The 23,243-nt window shown below is 37.4% G+C and overlaps 1 protein-coding gene across 1 annotated transcript in view; it reads right to left on the bottom strand.

The window, feature by feature from the left end:
• Positions 1-699: 699 nt before the first annotated feature.
• abhd17c (abhydrolase domain containing 17C, depalmitoylase) overlaps positions 700-23,243 on the bottom strand; it is a 60,874-nt gene continuing 38,330 nt past the window's right edge. The window contains exons 2-3 of the mRNA XM_048183655.1: positions 22,761-22,940; positions 700-2,653 (exon numbers count right to left, since the gene is read on the bottom strand). Of these exons, the coding sequence (XP_048039612.1) occupies positions 2,434-2,653; positions 22,761-22,940 (400 nt within the window). The 3' untranslated portion in view covers positions 700-2,433. The remainder of the gene's footprint in view (positions 2,654-22,760; positions 22,941-23,243) is intronic.

Here is a 23,243-nt window from a genome sequence, read left to right as displayed (position 1 = left end):
CTCCACAGCAACTACATAAATTTATCCACTAACCATTCAGAAACGTCTAAAAGTTGTAACTTCTTCCTGAGTCTCTCCATCAGTGTCGACTCCGGTTTGAACAATGTAAGGCTGAACACCGCTACTGACAATCCTCATTTTGGCTGCGTGAGATTCTCCAGCTTTGTTGTTGTTGAGCTGTTAAAGCTCCGCCCTCTTCTGGAAAGGGGCGGGAGCAGCAGCTCATTTGCATTTAAAGGGACACACACAAATTTTGTGTTTTTGCTCACACCCAAATAGGGGCAAATTTGACAAGCTATAATAAATGATCTGTGGGGGATTTTGAGCTGAAACTTCACAGACACATTCTGGAGACACCAGAAACTTACATTACAGCTTGTGAAAAGGGCATTATAGGTCCCCTTTAATGGACAAATGGAACATTGTTTTAAGCTGTTGAGCTAAACAGTTATGGCACATTCCTTTGGATCACTGGATAAGCTAGTTCTATAATCTAGAAGATGATAATGCTGTGTGATACATAAGACGTTATAAACTGCTATCTTCTGGAGTCCTATAATGGGAACCGTTACGACTGGAGCTGAACAACTGCACACATCTGACCTATAAAACACACAGAGCTGTCTGCAGGTAAACATTTTGAACCTAAAAGAAAAAGCAGCAACCTGAGCAATTAAAAGACTTCACATATTGATCTAGTTTGGGTTTCCATGCATCCTTTATTCCTTTATAATCAGTACAATATCCACTGTGTTGCAACGAAGCAACCACCAACAGAAAGAACAATAATCTGTCTTGCAGCACATTTAAGGCTTTAAAGATTGTTGTTAAAAAAAAAAAAAAAAAAAAAAAAAAACAAATTCTACAAGCAAAAATGTCTGTACCAACTAGATTTTTCTGCATTATATTTGCATACTGTGATTCCAGTGTCAATAAAAATCAAAGCTAAATACCATTTACTTCAGATTTTAGATACCTATACATATATATATAGAGAGAGAGAGGGTGTACAGTAGTTATCTTACAAACCAGCATTAAAAGAGGTGTAAATATTAATAATTACTAAAAAAAAAAAAAAAAAAACATTGTAAAAACGTCAGTATCAAAAGCAATGACGGGCTCAGATGTGATCAGTTTCAGCCATTCCTTAAAAAGAGTCTCAAGTCCACTGAGGTCAAGCATGGAAGAGAGCTTCATCTCTGAACAACAGCATACATGAACCGCCACCGCATAACCTTACAGCAAAAGACAAGTCAAGTGAACGAACATACAATCAGATGATCGCACCAGTTTGATAGCAGTCGACGTCCTTCATTAGCATGGAAAACGCTTCCAAGCATTCCGTTGTGAAATGTCTACAAACACAGTCCTTCAGTCCGCGTGTGAGGGACCGGGTTTTGTGATTTGTGTGGAAGAGGGGATAAAGTTCAACATGGAGAGGTGGTGTTGTACCTTATTCATATCTAGTGAAGGTTCAGTTTTCACAGTGATTTTCCCATTGGAGTAGCAGCGAGCGGGAGCCCAGAGAAAATCTTCAAAATCCCATTTCCGAGAAATCACTGACAGGAATGTCGGAGCGAAATGTCTGAGAACATAAGGCTTATTGTAACGCCAATGCTAAAAGCAACAGAGAAAGCTTGAAAATTTCACATTTTTTATACAACCCACGGTTAAAACGATGTAGTGTTTACGCAGAAACAATGCCCTGAATGCTGTGCTGCAACAAAGCACCATGTTTCCCGCTGAAAAGACAATACGACGCCCCCCTTCCCACTGTATTCCCAGTCACGGACAGTACATCTTCATTATTCACGGGTCAAGCCACTTTCACAGGTCTTCCCGTTTTAATTAGCCCAAGCTACAATTATTTCGACCGAAGAGTCAGAGGCCTTTGCCACACAAACGCGTGTGCGTATAAACGCGCCTAAACACACACACACACACCCACACCATGTAAAAAGTCACTCACTTGTTTATCTTGCACTAATCTACTTGAAATGTAATAAAATGGAATGCTATGACATAATTCCCGCCCCTACAAAAAAAAAAAAAAAGATCATTGAAAACAAAAATATATCAACCTGAAAATATCTGCACAATAAAAGTGCATCGGTTTAATTAACGCATGAAGTGCATTTAAAAAAAAAAAAAAAAAAAAAGGAAGAAAATGTTTAAATCAAAACGCAACGTACTGGGCGCGGTGCAAATCTTCAGTGTTTCTTCATCAAGTATAAAAGAATAGAAAGTGGTTTGAAATCATTAAAACGCGTCTCCCCTCTAGAGATGAAAACGCCCCGCTCCTAAAGATCAAGAGATCAACTTTTTTCTTCAGCAAGTGCAAGTACTGATGGCGTCCTCAGCCCTGGGTTAAGGGGAACCCTACACGACACGTGCGAGTGTGTGCGCCTCGGCCTGCCGCGCCGCGCCGTGTCTTCAGGAGGTAGCCAGCTCGAACGTGATGAACTGCTTGAGTCTCTCGAGGTACTGGGCGTACAGCTCGATGTCGTTGTGTCCGGCGCCCTCCACCCACAGAGGCTCCACGGCACGTGGACATCGCTCGTAGATGGCCAAGCCGTGGGAGAAATCGATCACCTCGTCTTCTGTGCCGTGGATGACCAGGACCGGAGACGCCACCTTTGAGACTTTGTCGATGCTGAAACACATGAAGGCGCACAGAAGTCGTATCAGACAAATAAGTCAATCAATGCAACTGACTGATATTTTTCTGCTTGTAAAAGTTGTAAATTTCATGATTTATTTATTTTTTTAAATGGCAGCACAACATCTAATCCACCTTACAACTTCTTCTGGCCAAGCAGCGTCAAACTAAGGCAGGAAGAAACTGACATGTGAAACATTTAAAAATGATCAATAACAGCTTTCTTTTTAAAATATGGAATAAAATATACCAGAAGAGAGAAAAAAAAAAAAAAACAGAATTTAAGATTACAATCACTGTGCATTCAAAATAAGTAACATTTTCGTGGTACCAAAATCTCAGTTGTTGGTACTACTATCAGTGAAATTGAATGATTCTCTACGGAAGAGGATTAGGGCCAAGCAATAATAAAAAAAAAACATCTCGAGATTAAAGTTGTTAAATTTCGAGAAAAAAGTTGTTAAATTTCAAGAAAAAAAGTCGAAATAAAATGTTGAGAATAAAGTCATTAAATTACGAGAAAAAAGTCGTTAAATTATGAGAACAAATACGTAATTTAACGAATTTGTTCTTGTAATTTAACGACTTTTTTTCTCATAATTTAACGAATTTGTTCTCGTAATTTAACGACTTTTTTCTCATAATTTAATGACTTTATTCTCGTAATTTAATGAGTTTATTCTCAACATTTTATCTTGACTTTTTTCTCGAAATTTAACAACATTTTTCTCATAATTTAACGAATTTGTTCTCGTAATTTAACGACATTTTTCTCATAATTTAATGACTTTATTCTCAACATTTTATCTTGACTTTTTTTTCAAAATGTAACATTTTTCTCATAATTTAACGAATTTGTTCTCGTAATTTAACAACTTTTTTCTCATAATTTAATGACTTTATTCTCAACATTTTATCTCGACTTTTTTCTCGTAATTTAACAACTTTTTTCTTGTAATTTAATGACTTTATTCTCAACATTTTATCTTGACTTTTTTCTCGTAATTTAACAACTTTTTTCTCGTAATTTAACAACTTTTTTCTCGTAATTTAATGACTTTATTCTCAACATTTTATCTTGACTTTTTTCTCGAAATTTAACATTTTTCTCAATTTAACGAATTTGTTCTCGTAATTTAATGACTTTTTTCCTCATAATTTAATGACTTTATTCTCAACATTTTATCTTGACTTTTTTCTCAAAATTTAACATTTTTCTCATAATTTAACGAATTTGTTCTCGTAATTTAACGACTTTTTTTCTCATAATTTAATGATTTTATTCTCAACATTTTATCTCGACTTTTTTCTCGAAATTTAACATTTTTCTCGTAATTTAACGACTTTTTTCTCATAATTTAATGACTTTATTTTCAACATTTTATCTTGACTTTTTTCTCAAAATTTAACATTTTTCTCATAATTTAACGAATTTGTTCTCGTAATTTAACGACTTTTTTCTCATAATTTAATGACTTTATTTTCAACATTTTATCTCGACTTTTTTCTCGAAATGTATCGAGTTTTTTCTCGAAATTTAACAACTTTAATCTCGAGATGGTTTTATTTTTTTATTATTGCTTGGCCCTAATCCTCTTCCGTAATTTTCATTACCAATTTCAATTTCAATTTTTTTTATTTTTTTTTTTATAAAGAAATGAATACTAAACTGATCAGTGACAGTAAAGACATTATATAATGTTACAAAAGATAAACTCTGTTGAACTTTATATTCAAAGAACCCTGAAAAAGCATATAATTGTTTGCACAAAAATATTAAGCAGCTTTTCATTGTGACCTTTCCAGAAATATATACTTCACACTTCATTACAAAAAGTGACATATATAGGGATTTGATTATCTCTAAAAATAAATTCAAAAGCAAAACGTGTGGAAAAAAATATATATGAAGGAGTGGAAATGGCTAATGAGATTGTAAGTGCTAGTATAGTGGTTATAATGTATTTTTTTATTATTATTATTATTTTTTTTAATTTTAAAAGTAGTGTTTGTTTTTCACCAAATGCTAGTTTTCCTACATCATGAAACTTTTAGTTTTATTAATGGGGACTATCTTTGAAAGGTAAACAAAAAATGCTTTGGGTCATATTAAAAATATGATTCAAACTTTTGAGCATTGAACTGGACAAGGTTGTGTGAAGTACTTGAAAGTCCTTCATTCTTAACAGTGGTCTATAACTGTCTACTTTGCTGGGTCATGATCTTCGGTCTGTCTGGCAACACATTCGTGACACAATCCCATTTATGCACATGTGCATATTATTAATAGTCATATAATTGCATTAAACACAGTTTATGGTGGTGATCACAGGTTAATATCCACACCTGCTTCACTACGGCTAGTGCAGAACTGCTAACTCACTTGGTCAAACAAGCATACTAATTAATTTGTTGCTCAACATGCTTAATTGTTGCTTATTTTCCTCATTGGTGCACAGGCAATCAAATTTGAGTAAGCAAGGAGATTAATGCATGACACTAGCTGATGGAATAATTACACCGCCTATGAAGAACGACGCCGTTATCCAAATAAACATGCAGCATGAATTTCAACCCAGCACATTCCAATGGATGACTGACAAAGTGTAAATACTGTATTTTATCATGCAACAAACAGCGAGTGTGTTTTGCTAAACTGATAGGCGGGAATGCTCATTAAAAGACAGTTTTTCGGTCTTTGGCATATTTACTACTATAATTTTCCCTCTTTAGTTCTAATAGGATGTAGCAAAACAAACAACCAAATATTACATTTGGTGGGCTTTGATAGTAAAGCTTAAAGACCTCATGAAAGAGCTTGATGAGCACAGTGTTCACTTCTTGTCAACCAAGGATGTCTATAATGCACCACAGCGAAAAGCGTTCGCCTCCGTCAAGTCATCTTTATTTTTATAGCGCTTTATACAACAGAAAACGTTTCAAAGCAGCTTCACAGTAGTAAACAGGAAAGCAGCAGTATTAAAGGGATCATGACATGAGAAATCAAATTTGAACATTTGACATGAGAGGTCTTTGTTTATAATGGAGGATGTTTTAAGCTATGAAACTTGCAGGATGTTTGAGACGGTCCTCACTGCAGAACACGAGATCCAGATCCAACTCCTCCCACTTTACATATCCTTTAACCTACCCGTTTCTGCCCCCTGGATCTCGTGTGTTCTGCAGTGAGGGGCTACTGGGATGTTTTTATGGCACAAAGCATTTAATATCAAGCTCCAAAAACAGCTCGTTTTGATATTGCGGGATCTATGACGTTGCACGGGCAAATACATTTGCATACATTTTGCCCGCATCCAAGACATCGACTAATCAATATTATTGCAACATAGGCCCTGCCCACTTGCCTTCAGTGACTTAATGGCTGACATTTGCCTACACTGGATATAAGCGTTGCATCAATATCAACTAGAAGTCATAATAATGACTGATGCTGTCTACACTGATACAGTATAGAGATGCGCATTCAGTTTCTGACGTACTCCACGTGCGAGGAGAGGACAAATGGAAGAGTGAAAGAATGATCGCTTCGACGCTCGTTTGTGTCTCTGTACAGACTTCAAAAGGACCTCAGAGTCAGAAACAAGTGGATGGTTTATTTTCATGCCGTCCTGGATTGTGCTGGAGAATTACATGTTTGTTCAGAGCATTTGACTGCAGATTGTTTTGTAATGAAGAGTTCACAAAGAATCTTTTGCTGGAAGATGAAGCAGCCAACTGTACTGGATTTGATAGAGGCTGCATCACAAACCACAAGTAAATGTTTTCATAATGTTGTGTCTGTATGTGGCCGTTTTGGTTTAAAATCTGATGACGTGTAAAAATCGGCACAAATGCTTTTTCAGTCTGTGAAGAGAACAACTGTAAATGTGTAAAAGGCATATCTGCTATACAGGCATATAGATATCCTCAAAGCTAACAAACATTGAGTAAAAGCCACAAAACTGCCTTTTGATAAAGTCTATAAAGCTGCGTTGACACTGGCACAAAAAATCTGATCTTTTGCTCATCTGACACAGATCGGAATTAGTTGCACACGTGTAAACACAAAAATCTACATGAGATCCGTTTTTTTTCACATCCGAACTGAACAACTTCCAAATGTGGTTTTAAATCCGACACGTCCGATCTCTGGACATGCAACCTACGTCTAAACACGCACATCCGATTCCCATTGGAATTCCAAGCCATCACACGGCGAGGGCGGCACAGTTGCTCACTAAAAGGAAGCTTTTATGTTGTATTATGAAGCAGACGTGTTTCACACTAAAAATTTGCAGCTTTATTATTGAGGTGGGAACTTTATATGTCTAACGTTATCTATTTTTCTAGAAAGAAACTGCCCACACAGATACAGTCAGCACCTGAATTTCAACCTTTGCCCGGTTAATTTAAAAGAGACCGCCGTGTTGTTGTTTTTCTTATAAGCCAAAAGCTTCACTGTAGCTACTCTCTCTCGTGCTCACGCTCTCTTTCTAGCTTACTCGAACTCATTAAAAAAAAATGGAATTCTAAAACTGGTAACTGTAGATAAAATATCAAACACAAATTACCTTTATTTTCCAGTCTATATCCGTTCAGTCAGAATTCGCGCTGCAATACATGCATGACACTGACAGCTGTTAACTTATCCAATCTGACAGGTAATCATGGCCACTCGACGTGAAATATATAAATAATTTTAATAGCACGGCCATTCAAAACCCGAGGATCTACTATTTGCATGTAAAGCTATCAATGCCAATCATTTTGGGGCAGGAAGAAATGTAAACACAGATATCGGATACCAGTCGCATCTAAAGTGAATGTAAACGCTGGCCAAAAAAAAAACAAAAAAAAAAACGGATATGGTCAAAACATCGGATCTGTGCATTAAGACTTGCAGTGTAAATGAAGCCTAAGGGAGCAGAATTGATTTGAGGCACTGGCTGACTTCACCTGCCTCATCTTTTTCATATTACCGTCACACAAATACAACATTTTTTTTTTTCCACTCTGAATTATTCACTCTTGCCTAACTTTGGACATTCTGTCCATTCCTGGATTTGCACCTGACATTCCGCTCTTGCAACTTAGAAAGATAGAACTGGTAGTGTTGTCATGATACTGGAAGTTCTAATTTGAAAAATATTGATATTCAAAACAATTTGATACCACATGGAAATATTTCCACAGTATCCAAGTTAATTTACCTCTGGCCACAGTCATAGTAAAAACCAAACTTACTCCACCAGAGACGGCAGAGAGAACAGTGAATTATTTATTCCAGTGTGTGCTTCGCTTTAAAACACGAGCGCTGTCATATTCTGTGATGTTTCTGAAGAGCGCGAGTCCTCATGCATCTCACTGTGTGAAATACAGACTGAACAGAACGTCAAAACATACAAACTATGTTTCTCAACTGGATAAAGCAAACTAGCATCTCGCTAGTAAAGTTTTGATGGATGACGATTGCAATCAAGGTAAAGATGATTACGGTGATGTACAGCAGTCGTACAGCAAGCACGTATCAGTCCGTTACTATTGGTGCGCAAATACACACTGTATTTATGCACAGACATATTTCAGTACATTCACATTGTTTTCACACACATTAAGGATAATGTTTTGATTTGTCGTGTGCATGGATCTGTGTACTGTAGTAGGTATATGCAGTCAGATCAAGGTGGCTGGTTTAGGGTTTTTTTTGGCATCTCCATGTGGTCATTGTTCACGTGTCTAAAATGTGAACGAGCTCTTTGGTCTTGCACTGTACACATACTGTACAGTGTCAATTCTGAGTTTTTTTTTTTTCCTTCATGGGTGATTTCCTGTGCATACATTTCTTAATTATATGGACTCATGTCATTTGGTGTGCTTTTGGAGTCTCCAAGTGTCCTTTTTTTGGAAAGACACTTAAATTTAACTTAAACTTGTAGAAAATGCAGTGTTGTGAGAATCACCCTTCAATCTGATAATTTACTTGGCTGGATATGGCAAAATGACTGAACATGTTAAATAAGATAAATGGTGTAAGCTTAATTTCACAATAAGTGTGCGATTAATCGTGATTAACTGCACAAAAAGTGTGTGATTAATCACAACTAAGAGTTTTAATCTATTGACAGCCATAATTGTAATTATTTAATATTTATTTATTCTACTACTACTACTACTACTACTACTACTACTACTACTACTACTACTACTACTACTACTACTACTACATGCAGGGTTTATGCAGGTTTCAGTAAGTCAAATTTAAGACCTTTTTAAGACATTTTAAGACCATAAAGATTGAAATTTAAGACCTACACGACGCATTACCAAAAAATATTCAAATCAAAGAAATTCTGAAAAAATCATTTTATTTCAATGAATTCAGTCATTGAAAAAGCATTAATTTAATTTACAGATAAAGCAATCACATTAGTAACCTTCCACACACATCAATGTGCCAAATGCCCAAAACCTTAGGCCCAAAATGAAAATAGGCTAAAACAAACTTGCCCTCAAATAGAATAGATTTCATCTCATATTTATTTACATTACAAAACAGCATATTAATAGCCTAATAAAGATTGAACAGGCTACTCCAACCCATGTAACAACCAATGTAGCGCACACACACACACACACACACACACACACACACACACTCACACCAGATAATCCATTTTACATAGATAGATACTTACCTCGGGATAATTAGAGTATCTATCTAACATGGATTATCTGATATATGTATGTGTGTGTGTGTGTGTGTGTGTGTGTGTGTCCCGCACTGTCCCATGAACTGTGAGCCCAGGTACCTCGACTTAACAATTCCATTGTTCCAGAACAATGGTCCTGGTGGTCTGATTTTGGCTTTCATTGAACGTTACGACATACGGCCCGGTAAGAGTACGAATCAATTCCCTCTTTATAAACTCCCCCAATCCAAATCTCGCCATAAGCGATCTTGTTGGGCCCGCAAGAGAACGGCTTCGCGATTACTGAATCAGGGAACATCACTTGGAAGAGATCGCTAATCTCACTGTTGCTATTAAATGAGTAACGTTAGTGTTTGTTTAGTCACCGTGTGTAGTATACAAATCACCTCGGCTTTTGATGTGTCAGTCGCTCCAAAAGTACCCCGAAGGTTGTTCGACGGAGCTGTGATGATATTGCGCTGGAGACCGGAGGAACCAGGCATTGAGGAGGACGACGGCAGTGGTGAGGCTAATTGGCCGAGTCCGCTGAAGGGATTTTGCGGCTAGCTTGTGTTTCTCCGCTCTGGCGTGTGACTCCAGCGCCTTTACACCGCTTCACACCCAGACTCTCTAACTGATTTTTTTTTGTTTTTGCAAAGTTTGCAGTGAGCCTCGTACCTGGAGCTGGGTACCGCTTGTAACCAACAGCAGAAATCGCTGTGATCTAGCCATGTCTCGTTGAAAGTACACTTTCCCATTTTCCACACGTAGCCGAACTTTAACAAACTCTGAGGAGACGCAGACGTATTTCGCGGGCAGGTATTGCATTTATCACGGGATTTGTAGTTGTATCACCGCGTATACCAACACCAATATACACCAGAAAGAACTACGACTCGCTACTTTTTTGCTACTTTGTAATAACTTTCAGCAGGTAGCGTTTCTGGAAATGGGTAAAAAAATTTAAGACCTGACTAAATGAAATTTAAGACCTCGGATGAAAATCTGGCCGTTTTTAAGACTTTTTAAGGCCTTAAATTTAAAGTTCAGAATTTTAGACTTTTTAAGACTTTTTAAGACCCCGCGGAAACCCTGTACATGACACTCCATTCACATCGTCTCTTTGTTCGGCTTTACCCCTTGTTGGTCTCTAAGAGACCTTGACTGTAGGAGTCACCCCTCACTTACTCTCCCTCACCTTATTTTAATATTCAAACCATGCCACACTGCAGCTGGCAAATCTACAGAGACAGGCGAGTCATTAAACTTTCATTCAGCCTGTCCGTCCATTCACAGCCTTTGCGAACAACCAACCCAACCACACACACACTCCCTCTCCTAAGTTCCACGAGCCCACTGGATCTGGAGTCAGTAGCTGGAAGAGAAACCCTGGACTTGGCAGTGGTGGTTTCCAGAATTGAGACCACCGGATTTGCTTCCATACTTGTAATCAGAGGATTGTTCAGGGTATGTTTGTTTGAAGGGGGGTTCACACTGGCAGCGATTTAAAGCGACCTGAGGTCAATCGTTCTCAAGCAACTTTTGGAGAAAATTCAGTAGAGTTCATCAATGCAACACGACAAGAGCAGAAAGTCGTCTGTAGCCTGATAGAGTTGAGACCAAATGCCTACTCACAACAGAGACCTCGAATGTTTAAAATCACGCTCAGTCTATATCTCTCACCACTGGTTGGATTGGCATAAGGGGTTGTGGGGGGAAAAACAGCTGTTGCTCTGAAAGATAGTTGAGGAACATCTGTACTGCACTCTGATAGTCCAAACTAATTATGAAACCTCAGTCTCTATTGACCCCCAAATGCACCATTTCTTTCTTTCTTGTTATATACTCTGTCCAAACCAGTATGTGTTTTGTCTTTGTGTGGAACATAAAAGTAGAAAATTTATATGAAAGTGGAACAGACATTGATTTTCTTTTTTTTTTGGTGAGTAATGATCAAAATATTGGTCTAATACTCACAAAAAGCTATAAAAAAGCTTTTTATGTCGATTTGTTGGTGCTTGCAGCAGATGTGTTTACTATGAGCTGCAAGATGATTATTCAAATTTTCCTTTGGTGGTTTATGAAAAAGAAAAAAAATACAGGTTGTAAATGGAATGGAGTATAAGTAAAGTTTACGGTGCAAAATTAAGCCTCGGACTTTGACCTTTAGCACCATCACAACCCTCACCTGACTTCTGTAAAACTCAATCGAAAGCAAAAACGTACTTTTTCAGTCATAATCCCCTCTAACTCTTCTTCTCTTCTTGTTAGAGAACAAAAAAATCCAGATTTCGAATCTGCCCACTCCAAGATTTCACTTTTTATTAAGAGAAACGGACGACGTGTTAAACCATAATGCTTTTGACAAATTGCAAGCCGGCGTCAAGACAGCTAGCTCATTAACACCTCCCGTCAGCTGGCTTCGTGTTCATTACGGGTCTTTGACGGGGCCGGCTGGCGAGCTATTAGAACACGGAGACGGTTCAATCTCTCACGACTGTAGCCTCTCATTATGAAACACTGACAGTGCTGACGGGGTAGAGAGAATCAGGCCTCTCAGCCTCCCATTCATCACCCAAAAGAGAGCGAGAAAAAGAGCATCTGCCTCCGAGAGAGAATCACTTTGATTACAATGAAGCGCGCCCCCGGCCATCGCTAATTCCATCCAGACTGAGTAGAGAGCGAGCGAAACAAAACGGAGGAGGACAAGGGAGGTTTCCGTCACTCTCGTTTTGTCGACACATTTCTTAAGCCTCGACAATATTCTGTCTGAGAGCTACAGCTGTAATCTTCCCATTACAGCCCTTAATCTTGCGATTTGATCGTCACAATTTAATTAGATTTAAATATGAGGCTGGATAAAACGGGATCAACGATTAAGAGACGTTCCAGACCGGTCGCTACCGTCTAATCGTGTTTAATCCAGAAATCCGCATTCTGCTTTCCGACTCAGACACAACTTAACCGAGGCTTGACTTGTGAAGAATGACTCGGATATTTTATTATTTTTGACCTCCTGTTCCTTCCTCCCTTCAAGTACTGCAGAAAGAGATCAAGAAAATCTTTCATGAACAGTCACTTTCTGAGTTTAAACACAGGGATTGAAGACCTTTGACCTCTGCCAACATTTCAAAAAGGCTTTGAAGAATAAACCCATGGGTATCGGGTCAACATCTAAATGAGCAGTCATGTGAGCTCCTTAGAGGTGTTACCCATAGACCTTTTGTGATGCCTCTTAAGGGCGAAAGTTGATCTCAGCTGAAAGGTAGCATTCTTAGACTGAAGCTAATGACAAAAAAGTGAAACCAAAGTTAATTTAAAGGGTTAGTTCACCCAAAAATGAAAATTCTGTCATTACTCACCCTCATGTCATTCCAAACCCATAAATTTCTGCTTGTTGTAAATCAGATAAAGATAAATTAGCACAGTAACAGTACGGGTAAATGTTATTTCATCATGTGCCACAATGCAGCTGCGTGAGCATGGTAGCTCAAAATAATATAAATCCAATTGCCTAAACTCATTTGAATGTCCAAACTGGCAAACCTTAAAACAAATACAACTGACAAAGTTTAGTGAAGACGCAAGGCTCACCGCAAGTGTGCCATCACTATGTGTTGAACCGGCGGTCACCTCCGTGTTGCTTTTATGCCACTGACGGGACGCGGCGGAGTCTCATGACTACACATGCTGTAGTATGTTTTTAAGGGGGAAGTATTAACAGGATTAAAAAAACGAAATAACCGACATGGGAAAATTAAGTCGGTTAGAGGTTCTGAATTTCGGTTTCGATTACTTTTCAATTAATCGTCCAGCCCTACCCATAAGGACTTTCGTTCATCTTCAAAACACAAATTAAGATCTTTTTGATGAAATCTGAGAGCTTTCTGTCCCTCCATAGACAGCTACGCAATTGACACTTTGATAAAGAAAAAAATAGTTGATAAAGACAAAACTAATCCATATAAATTGAGTGGTTCAGTCCAAATTTTCTGAAGAGACGATGTATATGGAGAACAGATTTAATTTAGGCTTTTATTTACATATAAACAACATACATCAGTTGTGGTAAACAGAAGCTCTAGCATTTTTGCTTGACGTACGAGAACCATTGAGGTTCATTCTCATGTTACGCACCACGTTTGAGCTTCAGCAAGAACCAATGAGGTTCATTCTCGTGTTACGCTTCACGTTTGAGCTTCAGCAAGAACCAATGAGGTTCGTTCTCGTGTTACGCAGCACATTTGAGCTTCAGCAAGAACCAATGAGGTTCATTCTCGTGTTACGCTTCACGTTTGAGCTTCAGCAAGAACCAATGAGGTTCATTCTCGTGTAACGCAGCGCGTTTGAGCTTCCTCAAGAACCAATGAGGTTCATTCTCATGTTATGCAGCACGTTTGAGCTTCAGCAAGAACCAATGAGGTTCATTCTCGTGTTACGCAGCACGTTTGAGCTTCAGCAAGAACCAATGAGGTTCATTCTCGTGTTACGCAGCGCGTTTGAGCTTCCTCAAGAACCAATGAGGTTCATTCTCGTGTTACGCAGCGCGTTTGAGCTTCTGCGAGAACCAATGAGGTTCATTCTCGTGTTACGCAGCGCGTTTGAGCTTCCTCAAGAACCAATGAGGTTCATTCTCGTGTTACGCAGCGCGTTTGAGCTTCCTCAAGAACCAATGAGGTTCATTCTCGTGTTACGCAGCACGTTTGAGCTTCAGCAAGAACCAATGAGGTTCATTCTCGTGTTACGCAGCGCGTTTGAGCTTCCTCAAGAACCAATGAGGTTCATTCTCGTGTTACGCAGCGCGTTTGAGCTTCCTCAAGAACCAATGAGGTTCATTCTCGTGTTACGCAGTATGTTTGAACTTCAGCGAGAACCAATGAGGTTCATTCTCGTTTGTTACGCAGTATGTTTGAGCTTCTGAAGAAGTTTGTTCTTGTGTGTCAAGCAGGTTCAGTTGAGCTTCTGTTTGTTCACTGATCAATGTTTATATGTGAAAAAAAGCATAAATTAAATCTGTTTATCATATAAAGCCATAAAGTTTCTTGAGTTTCTTAGAATATGGACTAAACCGCTCAATTCATATGGATTAGTTTTATGATCTCTTTATGAACTTTTTGAAGCATTAAAGTGTCAGTTGTATAGCTGTCAACGGTGGGAAAGAAAGCTCTCATATTTCATCAAAAAGATCTTTATGATGAACAAAAGTCTTACGGTTTGGATCGACATGAGGGTGAGTAATTAATGACAATTTTAATTTTTGGGTGAACTAACCCTTTAAATCAAGTCAGTTCTCTCAGCATGCATCAAAGTCTTTTCACCTGAAAGAAAATAATAGGCAGAAAATATGTGAGATCATGTGCATGTTGCACTTTCTCCATGTCAGTTTAATAATTTTACACGCAAATGCTGATGGTGATATCCCGTCGGAAAGAGGTCACATTTACAACTGATGATGCGACGTGCACGCCTGCTCTGATGTGTTATGAGATGCATGCTGAGAAATCAAGACGGACAACGAGCGCTCAATCTCACTGATTGCAAATGCAGTTTACATTTACTTTTCCTAATTGTACGCAAACAATACGTGGCGATTCAAATGCAGATATGCTTGTACTGTCCAAAAATCAATTTGCCATCACCTCCTCAAACAGTTCTTGCTGAAACATTTAATAAAAACAGCAGGAAGTCACTGAAAAATGTCTTGCACCATTTAACTATGCTTTCCGTTTGTGTGTCAACCACTTGCTGCAAAGATATTGATAAGAAAACAGCAACTTCACAGAGTCACATATTTTGATGGAAATCTGACTTCCAAAATAGACTATTATAAACTAGAACATGAAGCTGAAGCAAAAGAGTTTACATGCCAAGCTACACAGCGGGTCGTGATGAGGGTCTATCATGACTGATGTAAGTGATTGTGGAATAAAGATAGGTGTCCTCCGCCTCACAGGTGAGCTGTACACGCTTCTGCTGTTTTTCACCAGCTTTATCTCAGCAGCCAGACATCGTAGTTACAGCCCGAGATGAAGGGAATGAGAACTGGAAGCAAAGCACGTGTCACCTGACACTTTCAGGAAAAAGCGATGCACGTTCACAGAAACAGTCAAGGGTGTCAACTATCACGACTGGGGTTTTTCAAAAGAAGTACTTCGATTTTACCAGGAATACCTGAAGATAATCTGCGTAATCTGACATGTCTCAAACTGTGTAATACAACAGTACGAGAGAAAATGGAGTCTCACGCTGCTGTAAAAGGGTTTCGTGACTGGTTACAGGGGAGGCTTTTAAGAGCAATTACACTTAGAAGTTCACAACATGTCCAAGCAAAAACACCTTCTGTCAGCGTAGACGTCCTGTAATTCTCGGGTTTGAGAGGACTTAGCAGGAGAGATACATTTGACAGAACGAGCCAGATTATCTCCTTGCCAATGAGACTGAAATTCAGCCTGTGTGTGAGAGTATTTGTGCACTTATACTGTATAAGTCACGTACGAGACTTGTACGAGTTAATTGCTCGAGAGTCATATTAGGCATGGCATTAAAGGGATTATGATTTCACTTTAGTTAGTGTAACGTTGCTGTTTGAGCATAAACAACATCTGCAAAGTTACGACACTCAAACTTCAATGCAAAGAGATTTTCTATTTAAGGACTACAACGAACGGCTGGTAGGGACTACAACAAGCTCCTTCTCGGGTTAGTGACATCACTAAGCGTAAAATTTACATAAACCACAGAGAACCCCGAGAACACACAACAAAGGGGGTGAGGCCATGTTGGGCTGCTTTAGAGAAGAGGAAGAGTTGTTGTAGTAGAGTGTTGTTGTCATGCCGTCATTTTACGCCGGACTGCTTCACAAACGAGGGTCAATTCAACACAAAAGATGAACATGACGGCACATGCTAGTGGATGAGTTGAATCAACTCCACAGCAACTACATAAATTTATCCACTAATCATTCAGAAACGTCCAGTTTCATTCTAAAAGTTGTAACTTCTTCCTGAGTCTCTCCATCAGTGTCGACTCCGGTTTGAACAATGTAAGGCTGAACACCGTTACTGACAATCCTCATTTTGGCTGCGTGAGATTCTCCATCTTTGTTGTTGTTGAGCTGTTAAAGCTCCGCCCTCTTCTTGAAAGGGGGCCGGGAGCAGCAGCTCATTTGCATTTAAAGGGACACACACAAAAATGGCGTGTTTTTGCTCACACCCAAATAGGGGCAAATTTGTCAAGCTATAATAAATGATCTGTGGGGGATTTTGAGCTCAAACCTCACAGACACATTCTGGAGACACCAGAGACTTATATTACATCTTGTGAAAGGGGCATTATAGGTCTCTTTAAAGTTCCCTCACCCAGATCTTATAATAGCAACACAATACAATAGGCAGCTATTAATTTCTTCATGACTAATGCTGTAGTGTTATATTCATTTATGCACATTTTACATGACAATAGTTAAAAATATCAGGGTCAGTAAGGTTTTTTAATGTTTTATGCAGACCAAGGCTGCACTTATTTGATCAAATGTACAAAAAAAAGTGATACTGTGAAATATTACTACAATTTATAATAACTGAATACATTTTAAAATGTAATTTATTCCTGTGATCAAAGCTGTATTTTCAGCATCATTACTCCAGTCTTCAGTGTCACATGATCCTTCAGAAATCATTCTAATATGATGATTTGCTGCTCAAGAAACATTTATGATTATCATCAATGTTGAAAACAGTTCTGCTGCTTTATTTTTCTTTGCGATAGTTTGCGATGTATTTTTTAGGATCTTTGATGAATAGAAAGTTAAATATAACAGCATTTATTTGAAGTCATTTTTTTTAACAACGTACAAATCTTTTGATCAGTTTAATGCATCTTTGCTGAATAAAAATATTAAATTCTTTCAAAAAAGAGAATCTTATCAAACTTTCGAACAGCAGTGTGTATCCCGATCAATTCTGGAAAAGCTTCTTGGAAACTTCACCAAGAAGCAAGCTACTTCTATAATTAAACTAGGTCAACTCTTTTGATGAAGTATAGTTAGATACATTACAAGCTATTAACTAGTTGTTTGTGCTGCCAACTACTTTGTCAAAAGAGTCTAAAGAATCTGACATTATCTTACATTCATTACTTGATTTTTCTCTTACAAATATATTATCCTATAAATCAATATAACTACCAGATGATTTTTTTTCTTCACTTTTATTTTGAGTGGCATTTTTTCCTGGTACAAAAACAAGATTTTTAAAAATAAATTTAAAATCTCAAAGAGCTGACAGCCAGTTCAAAATTTCATTACATTACTCAGCGCCTGCAACCACTTTCACTTTTAGGAATAAAAGAACTAATGGCTACAGCTGTGAGAGACTTGAAAGCCATCGCTTCAACTGCTGAAAGGAAGGCAAATGGCAACTTTCAGCACTTTCTAGCTCAGTGTGGTAAAAGAAAATGTAAGCCACTTCCAGAGTTTTAAAAAGTTCTGAAAGAGTGTGGAAATGAAAATACATGTACAAATGAAAAAGAGTAAGTAAGAGAACAAAGCTTGAGCTTGAAAGTCAGTTGAGAGGATGTAACAGTGGTTCTCTGTAAAGGAAAATTCGCCATGCCGACTCAAATTCAACTCTTGTCTCGTTCAGATTTCTGTTCTATGAGGGATGAAGCCATCCTGAGCTTCCCCATGTTCCTGCTACCATCTGTGCGGGTACCGCGGTGTGCTGTGTACAGCTTCAGGCTGTTACCCGTTACTGGTTTGATCCTAGATGCCAACAAACCGCCTGAAGTCCATTCATGGATCATCTACAGCATATTGCACACAAAATTGGAACATGATGGATAAAAAAAGATTAAGTACACTACCGTTAAAAAGCTTGAGGTTGTGATTTTTTCAGTTTTTGAAAGTCTTTTATGCTAATCAAGGCTGTGTTTTTGATCAAATACACATTTAAAAAACAAAAATATTCTGAAATATTACTACAATTGTAATTAGTGTAATTTATTCCTGTGATCAAAGCTGAATTTTCAGCATCATTACTCCAGTCTTCAGTGTCACATGATCCTTCAGAAATCATTCTAATATGATGATTTGCTGCTCAAGAAACATGTTGAAAACAGTTGTGCTGCTTAATATTTTTTGTGGAATACGTGATAAATTTAAGTATCCTTGAATAGGAAGTTCAAAAGAACTGCAATTATTTGTAATAGAAATCTTTTGCAACATTAAAAAGTTCTCAGTTAAAGGCACAATATGTACGTTTCACAGCTAGAGGTCACTAATTCAAAACAATAACAAAGGCGAAGCTTGATGTCACCGTGAATGAGCATGGAATCATGGGAGTTGTCGTCTTGACCTCCACAGCTGATGGAAAGGAATCCGACGGGACTCGGGCAGAAATCATGTTCATGGATGAGCTCATGTATTAAAGTTTTATTAAGGTTACTGTGGTATGAAGCAGAGCGGAAAGAGGCCAGTGGAGCAAATGCTAATGAGAGACAGATACCTGCGAGACACCGGCCTCAAGTCCCGGAGGAGCTCCGGAAGGATATAAGGAGGAACGACGGCAGTGAAGGGCGAGAGAGGAACAGGCCTGGGACATTTCATATTGCTGTTTTTATTATGCTATTATAGGCCATTCTTTTTTTGTTTTTGCACACAAATGTTTTTACTACTTTTCTGGACCTTGAATGTGGTTATGTTGTTACTTTCTACGGGGGATAAAAAAAAACTTTCGGATTTCATCAAAAATATCTTAATGTGTGTTCAGAAGATGAATGATGGTCTTACGGGTTTGGAGCGATATGAGGGTGAGTAATTAATGATAAATTTCATTTTTGGGTGAACTAACACTTTAATTTTAAAGTATATTGTATGGTGGACAAAAAAGCTGTATTATTGTTACTACAAATAAAGCTCTATTCTGTCAAGTGGCTAACATCGCATTATCAGAAAGTGTCTCTGAGACAAACATGTTACTCAAGGTAAATCAAGAAAACAAGATTCAAACAATCAGACTAGCCGCGCTGAGCTATATAACAACGATTCGTTTTCTGTTGATAAAAGTTTCCAAACAGTTGCTCACCTGTCTAATAAAACTCATAATATATTAAAGCGTCTTTGGTGTTTCTATGCTTTTTAATGGAAGTAAATCGAGGATTGAGGGACACGGGACGTTACACTGGCTAAAGCAGTGTAAGCACTGGTTAAAACCTGATTTCTCTGGATTTAAACATTCTTGGAAACATCACAAAGTACACAAGCCAACAAAACATAACTGTTCTAGTGGTTTTTGGATATTTTAATGCAAAAATCTTACATATTGTGCCTTTAAATGTTAGTTAATGGATTAAGAAATATTGAGCAATACATTTGTACAGTATATTCATAAATACAACTGTTCATTGTTAATTCATGTTAGCTCAGGTCCATTAAATATGAACAGATCCAACTTTAACATTAACCAAATTAACATGATGAAAAGTAAGATTACTAAACGCTTCAGAAGTATTTTTCACTGATAGTTCATGTTATGTAATGTAGTTAACTAATGTTAATAAATGGAAACTATACTGTGTTACCAGTAGGGTTGCAAAGGGGTGGAAATCTTCCGGTAATTTTCCAGACACTTTCCACGGGAACTTAACCTGGGGAAGTTTGGAAATATTCCAATTTGGAAACTTGTCAGGAATTTATGGGAAATTATTAGACTGGGTAAATCCAGCCTGATCTGCCGGCAATTTGATTTCGCCCGGCAACTCAGTCTGGAAACCCGTACATTCATTTCTGCTGCATCTGTTACACTTTTGCGGGAACCAATCACAGACTGGCTTATCCACCTTGCTCGCTATTGGCGGGTACAGAGCGCTTTCTATGGCTCTGGGCGGGTATAACACGATGACGTCTCTCGCACAACCGTCAATGCAATTCCTTTTAACCTCTCAACGATGTTGAATGACTTCTTTAGTTTAGCAAACAAATCACTCGACTGGGTGTAAATATCACTCACGTTCATGTTTTTTTGCACAACCTGCAAAAATCGCTCGATGCCATTGCTGCTTCTGCAAACCGCTGATCAATGCTACAAACCAATACAATCTATAAACCTGTCTGGAGTTTTCGCATCGCTCTGCAAATTACGTCACCCAGATCGTTGATCTGATTGGTTGAAGGACTATCCAATTGCGTGAATAATGCTTGTTGATCACGCCTCTTGTGCAGTAGGAAATACATGGCAAACTCCCCAGACCAATGTTCAATTTTAAATTGAGCTTGGTCTGGTGATAGCCAGACAAGGAAATTATGGGAATTAATTAGAAATTTTAGGAAATTTATATAAATGTATAATATTTTGTTTGGTCATAACATGAAATAAGTTATTTTTTGCATTCAATTTATTCTATTTTAGTAAATATGTAAAATAAAGATATTTTTATTGCAGCAATTGTTATTTATTTCAGTGTCACATGATCCTTCAGAAATCATTCTAATATGCTGATTTGACACTCAGCTATTATCAATGTTGGAAACAGTCGTGCCGATTAATAGTTTTTTGGAACCTGTGATACATTTTTCATGATTAATTGATGAATAAAAAGTTAAAAAGAACAGAATTTATTCAAAATAGAAATCTTTTCTAACAATATCACTTTAACATCACTTTTTATCAATTTCACACATCCTTGCTGAATAAAAGAATTAATTTCTTTCAAAAAAAGAAAAAAAAAAAAAATTACTGACCCCAAAATTTTGAACGGTAGTGTATATTGTTACAATTTTAAATAAACGCTGTTCTTTACATTTTTATTCATCAAAAATCCTGAAAAAAGTAATCACAGGTTATTAAGCAGCACAACTGTTTCCAACATTGATAACTGAGCATCAAATCAGCATATTAGATTGATTTCTGAAGGATCATGTGACACTGAAGACTGTAATGATGCTGAAAATTCAGCTTTGATCACAGGAATAAATTATATTTGAATGTATATTAAAATAGAAAACAATTACTTTAAATTGTAGTTATATTTCATAATATTACTGTTTTTTTTTTTCTGTATTTTTGATCAAATGTGCATGTTATGGACTGGGGGAATGCACAGTGCATGCAGGGGGTGTGTCCTCAACAGCCCTGCAGTAAGCAGTGTGCTGTGTGAATGTGATTGAGGAATGTGCAGGGTAAAAATTCAACTAAAATTGAATTAACCCTTGTGCAACCTTATGGACATTTTTGTCCATTTCAGTTTTGTTTTTTGTTATAAGTGTGCCTTTGTTAATGCCAACTACATGAATTTTGGCTCAGGTGTTTATTTTTATTGGAATTTCAATATTTTACCCTCATTTCCTTCAAAACATCAATTTTACCCTCCGTACAAAAAAATACTCACACTCAGGACCTTAAGGACAAAAATGTCCACATTGAAACCCATTAAAACTGCAATTTTTTAACCCAGGGCCATTTGACTATAAAATGATACAATATTTGCAAATAGGCATTCATTCTATCGGCAAGCCTTCAAATTTTACATTTTTACCATTTTTTACTAGATCGTGCCATATTTTCAAATTTGGCATATAAAAGAAATAAAACAGTCAGTGAAAGTGGAAAAAAAATATTAATATAATATTTCTATGACAGTTTTTTGGCATGGACATTTTTGTCCATTATGGACCCAAGTGTTAGTTTTTGTAAAAAATCTGACACTACATAAAAAATATAAATGCCTCAAAAATAATGTTGTTGTTATTCATTGACACACCCAAGAATCTAATAAGCAAAGAAAAAAAAATTCTGCTTAGTTTATTTTCATAAACTTATTGCTACCATTTTTAAATTTTTCATAAAAAACACCTATGGCATTATGTAAACAAACCAGCATTTAAAGGGTTACAGTTCTTAAAATTAATGAATGTTTGGTATCTATGGACAGAACAGATGCTGGTTAAAAAAAATTGACATCAGTGAAAATGGAAATTATATTAATAAAAAAAATGGAAATAATATTAATAAATCATTTTTATGACAGTTTTTGGACATGGACATTTTTTTCCATTTTGCACCCATGTGTAACTGTTTTTTTTGATGCACAAGGGTTAAATCTGGTTGTCCAAAATTATGCTGCAAGATGTTTTTATTTTCAACTACATTTAAGTACCCTGTTATAGGCTAACCTGCAATTTTGCAAATTCCCTGTTTATTCCCATTAATTCCCGTTAATTCCCATGGAAAGTTTCCAACTTTGAAAATTCACGGAATTTTGCAACTCTAGTTACCAACCTCTCTTTACTGTTTTGATCAATTTAATGGCTCCTTACTGATAAAAAGGAATTAATTTCTTTAAAATATACTGTATATATCTTTTCAGCAGTAGTTTAGCTAGAAGGGTTCACAAGCATCACAATGTTTGTATCTTACCTTGGGAAGGCATCGAAGCAGTAAGTTTTGCGGGTGTCGGGGAAGGCCACACGCAAGCCGGACATGAGGGGAGAGTGAAGGATCACTGCCGCGCACTCGTACCGGGACGCCAGGTCTACCGTCGGCACCGTCCCTATACTCTGACCGTACAGGATGATGTTTTCTGGGGTCACTCCATACCTTCAGAAGGAAAAACAGCTATAAATCAACACGTTTCATATCAACACTTCGAAAGCGTGGTTTAAATCTGGCATCTTCTCATCTATGTGGGTGAAATTATGTCACAACACAAACAGCTTGTGCCGTTTACTCTGAATTGCACTCGTCTCTATAGTAACAATACGATTTGTGGCAAAATATATTTCCATCAAGTCATATTAATAGATAATACAACTGGACAAAATGGCATGTTCGGCCAAGAACAGAGGAGAAATCATTAAAAATAGAGACATGAAATAAACCGACAGCACGAATTCAGCCTCC

The sequence above is a fragment of the Megalobrama amblycephala genome, linkage group LG3 (genome assembly GCF_018812025.1).
Source record: "Megalobrama amblycephala isolate DHTTF-2021 linkage group LG3, ASM1881202v1, whole genome shotgun sequence".
Taxonomy (NCBI): Eukaryota; Metazoa; Chordata; class Actinopteri; order Cypriniformes; family Xenocyprididae; genus Megalobrama; species Megalobrama amblycephala.
Note: the sequence above shows the minus strand (reverse complement) of the source record. Positions and strands in the feature narration are given on the sequence as shown.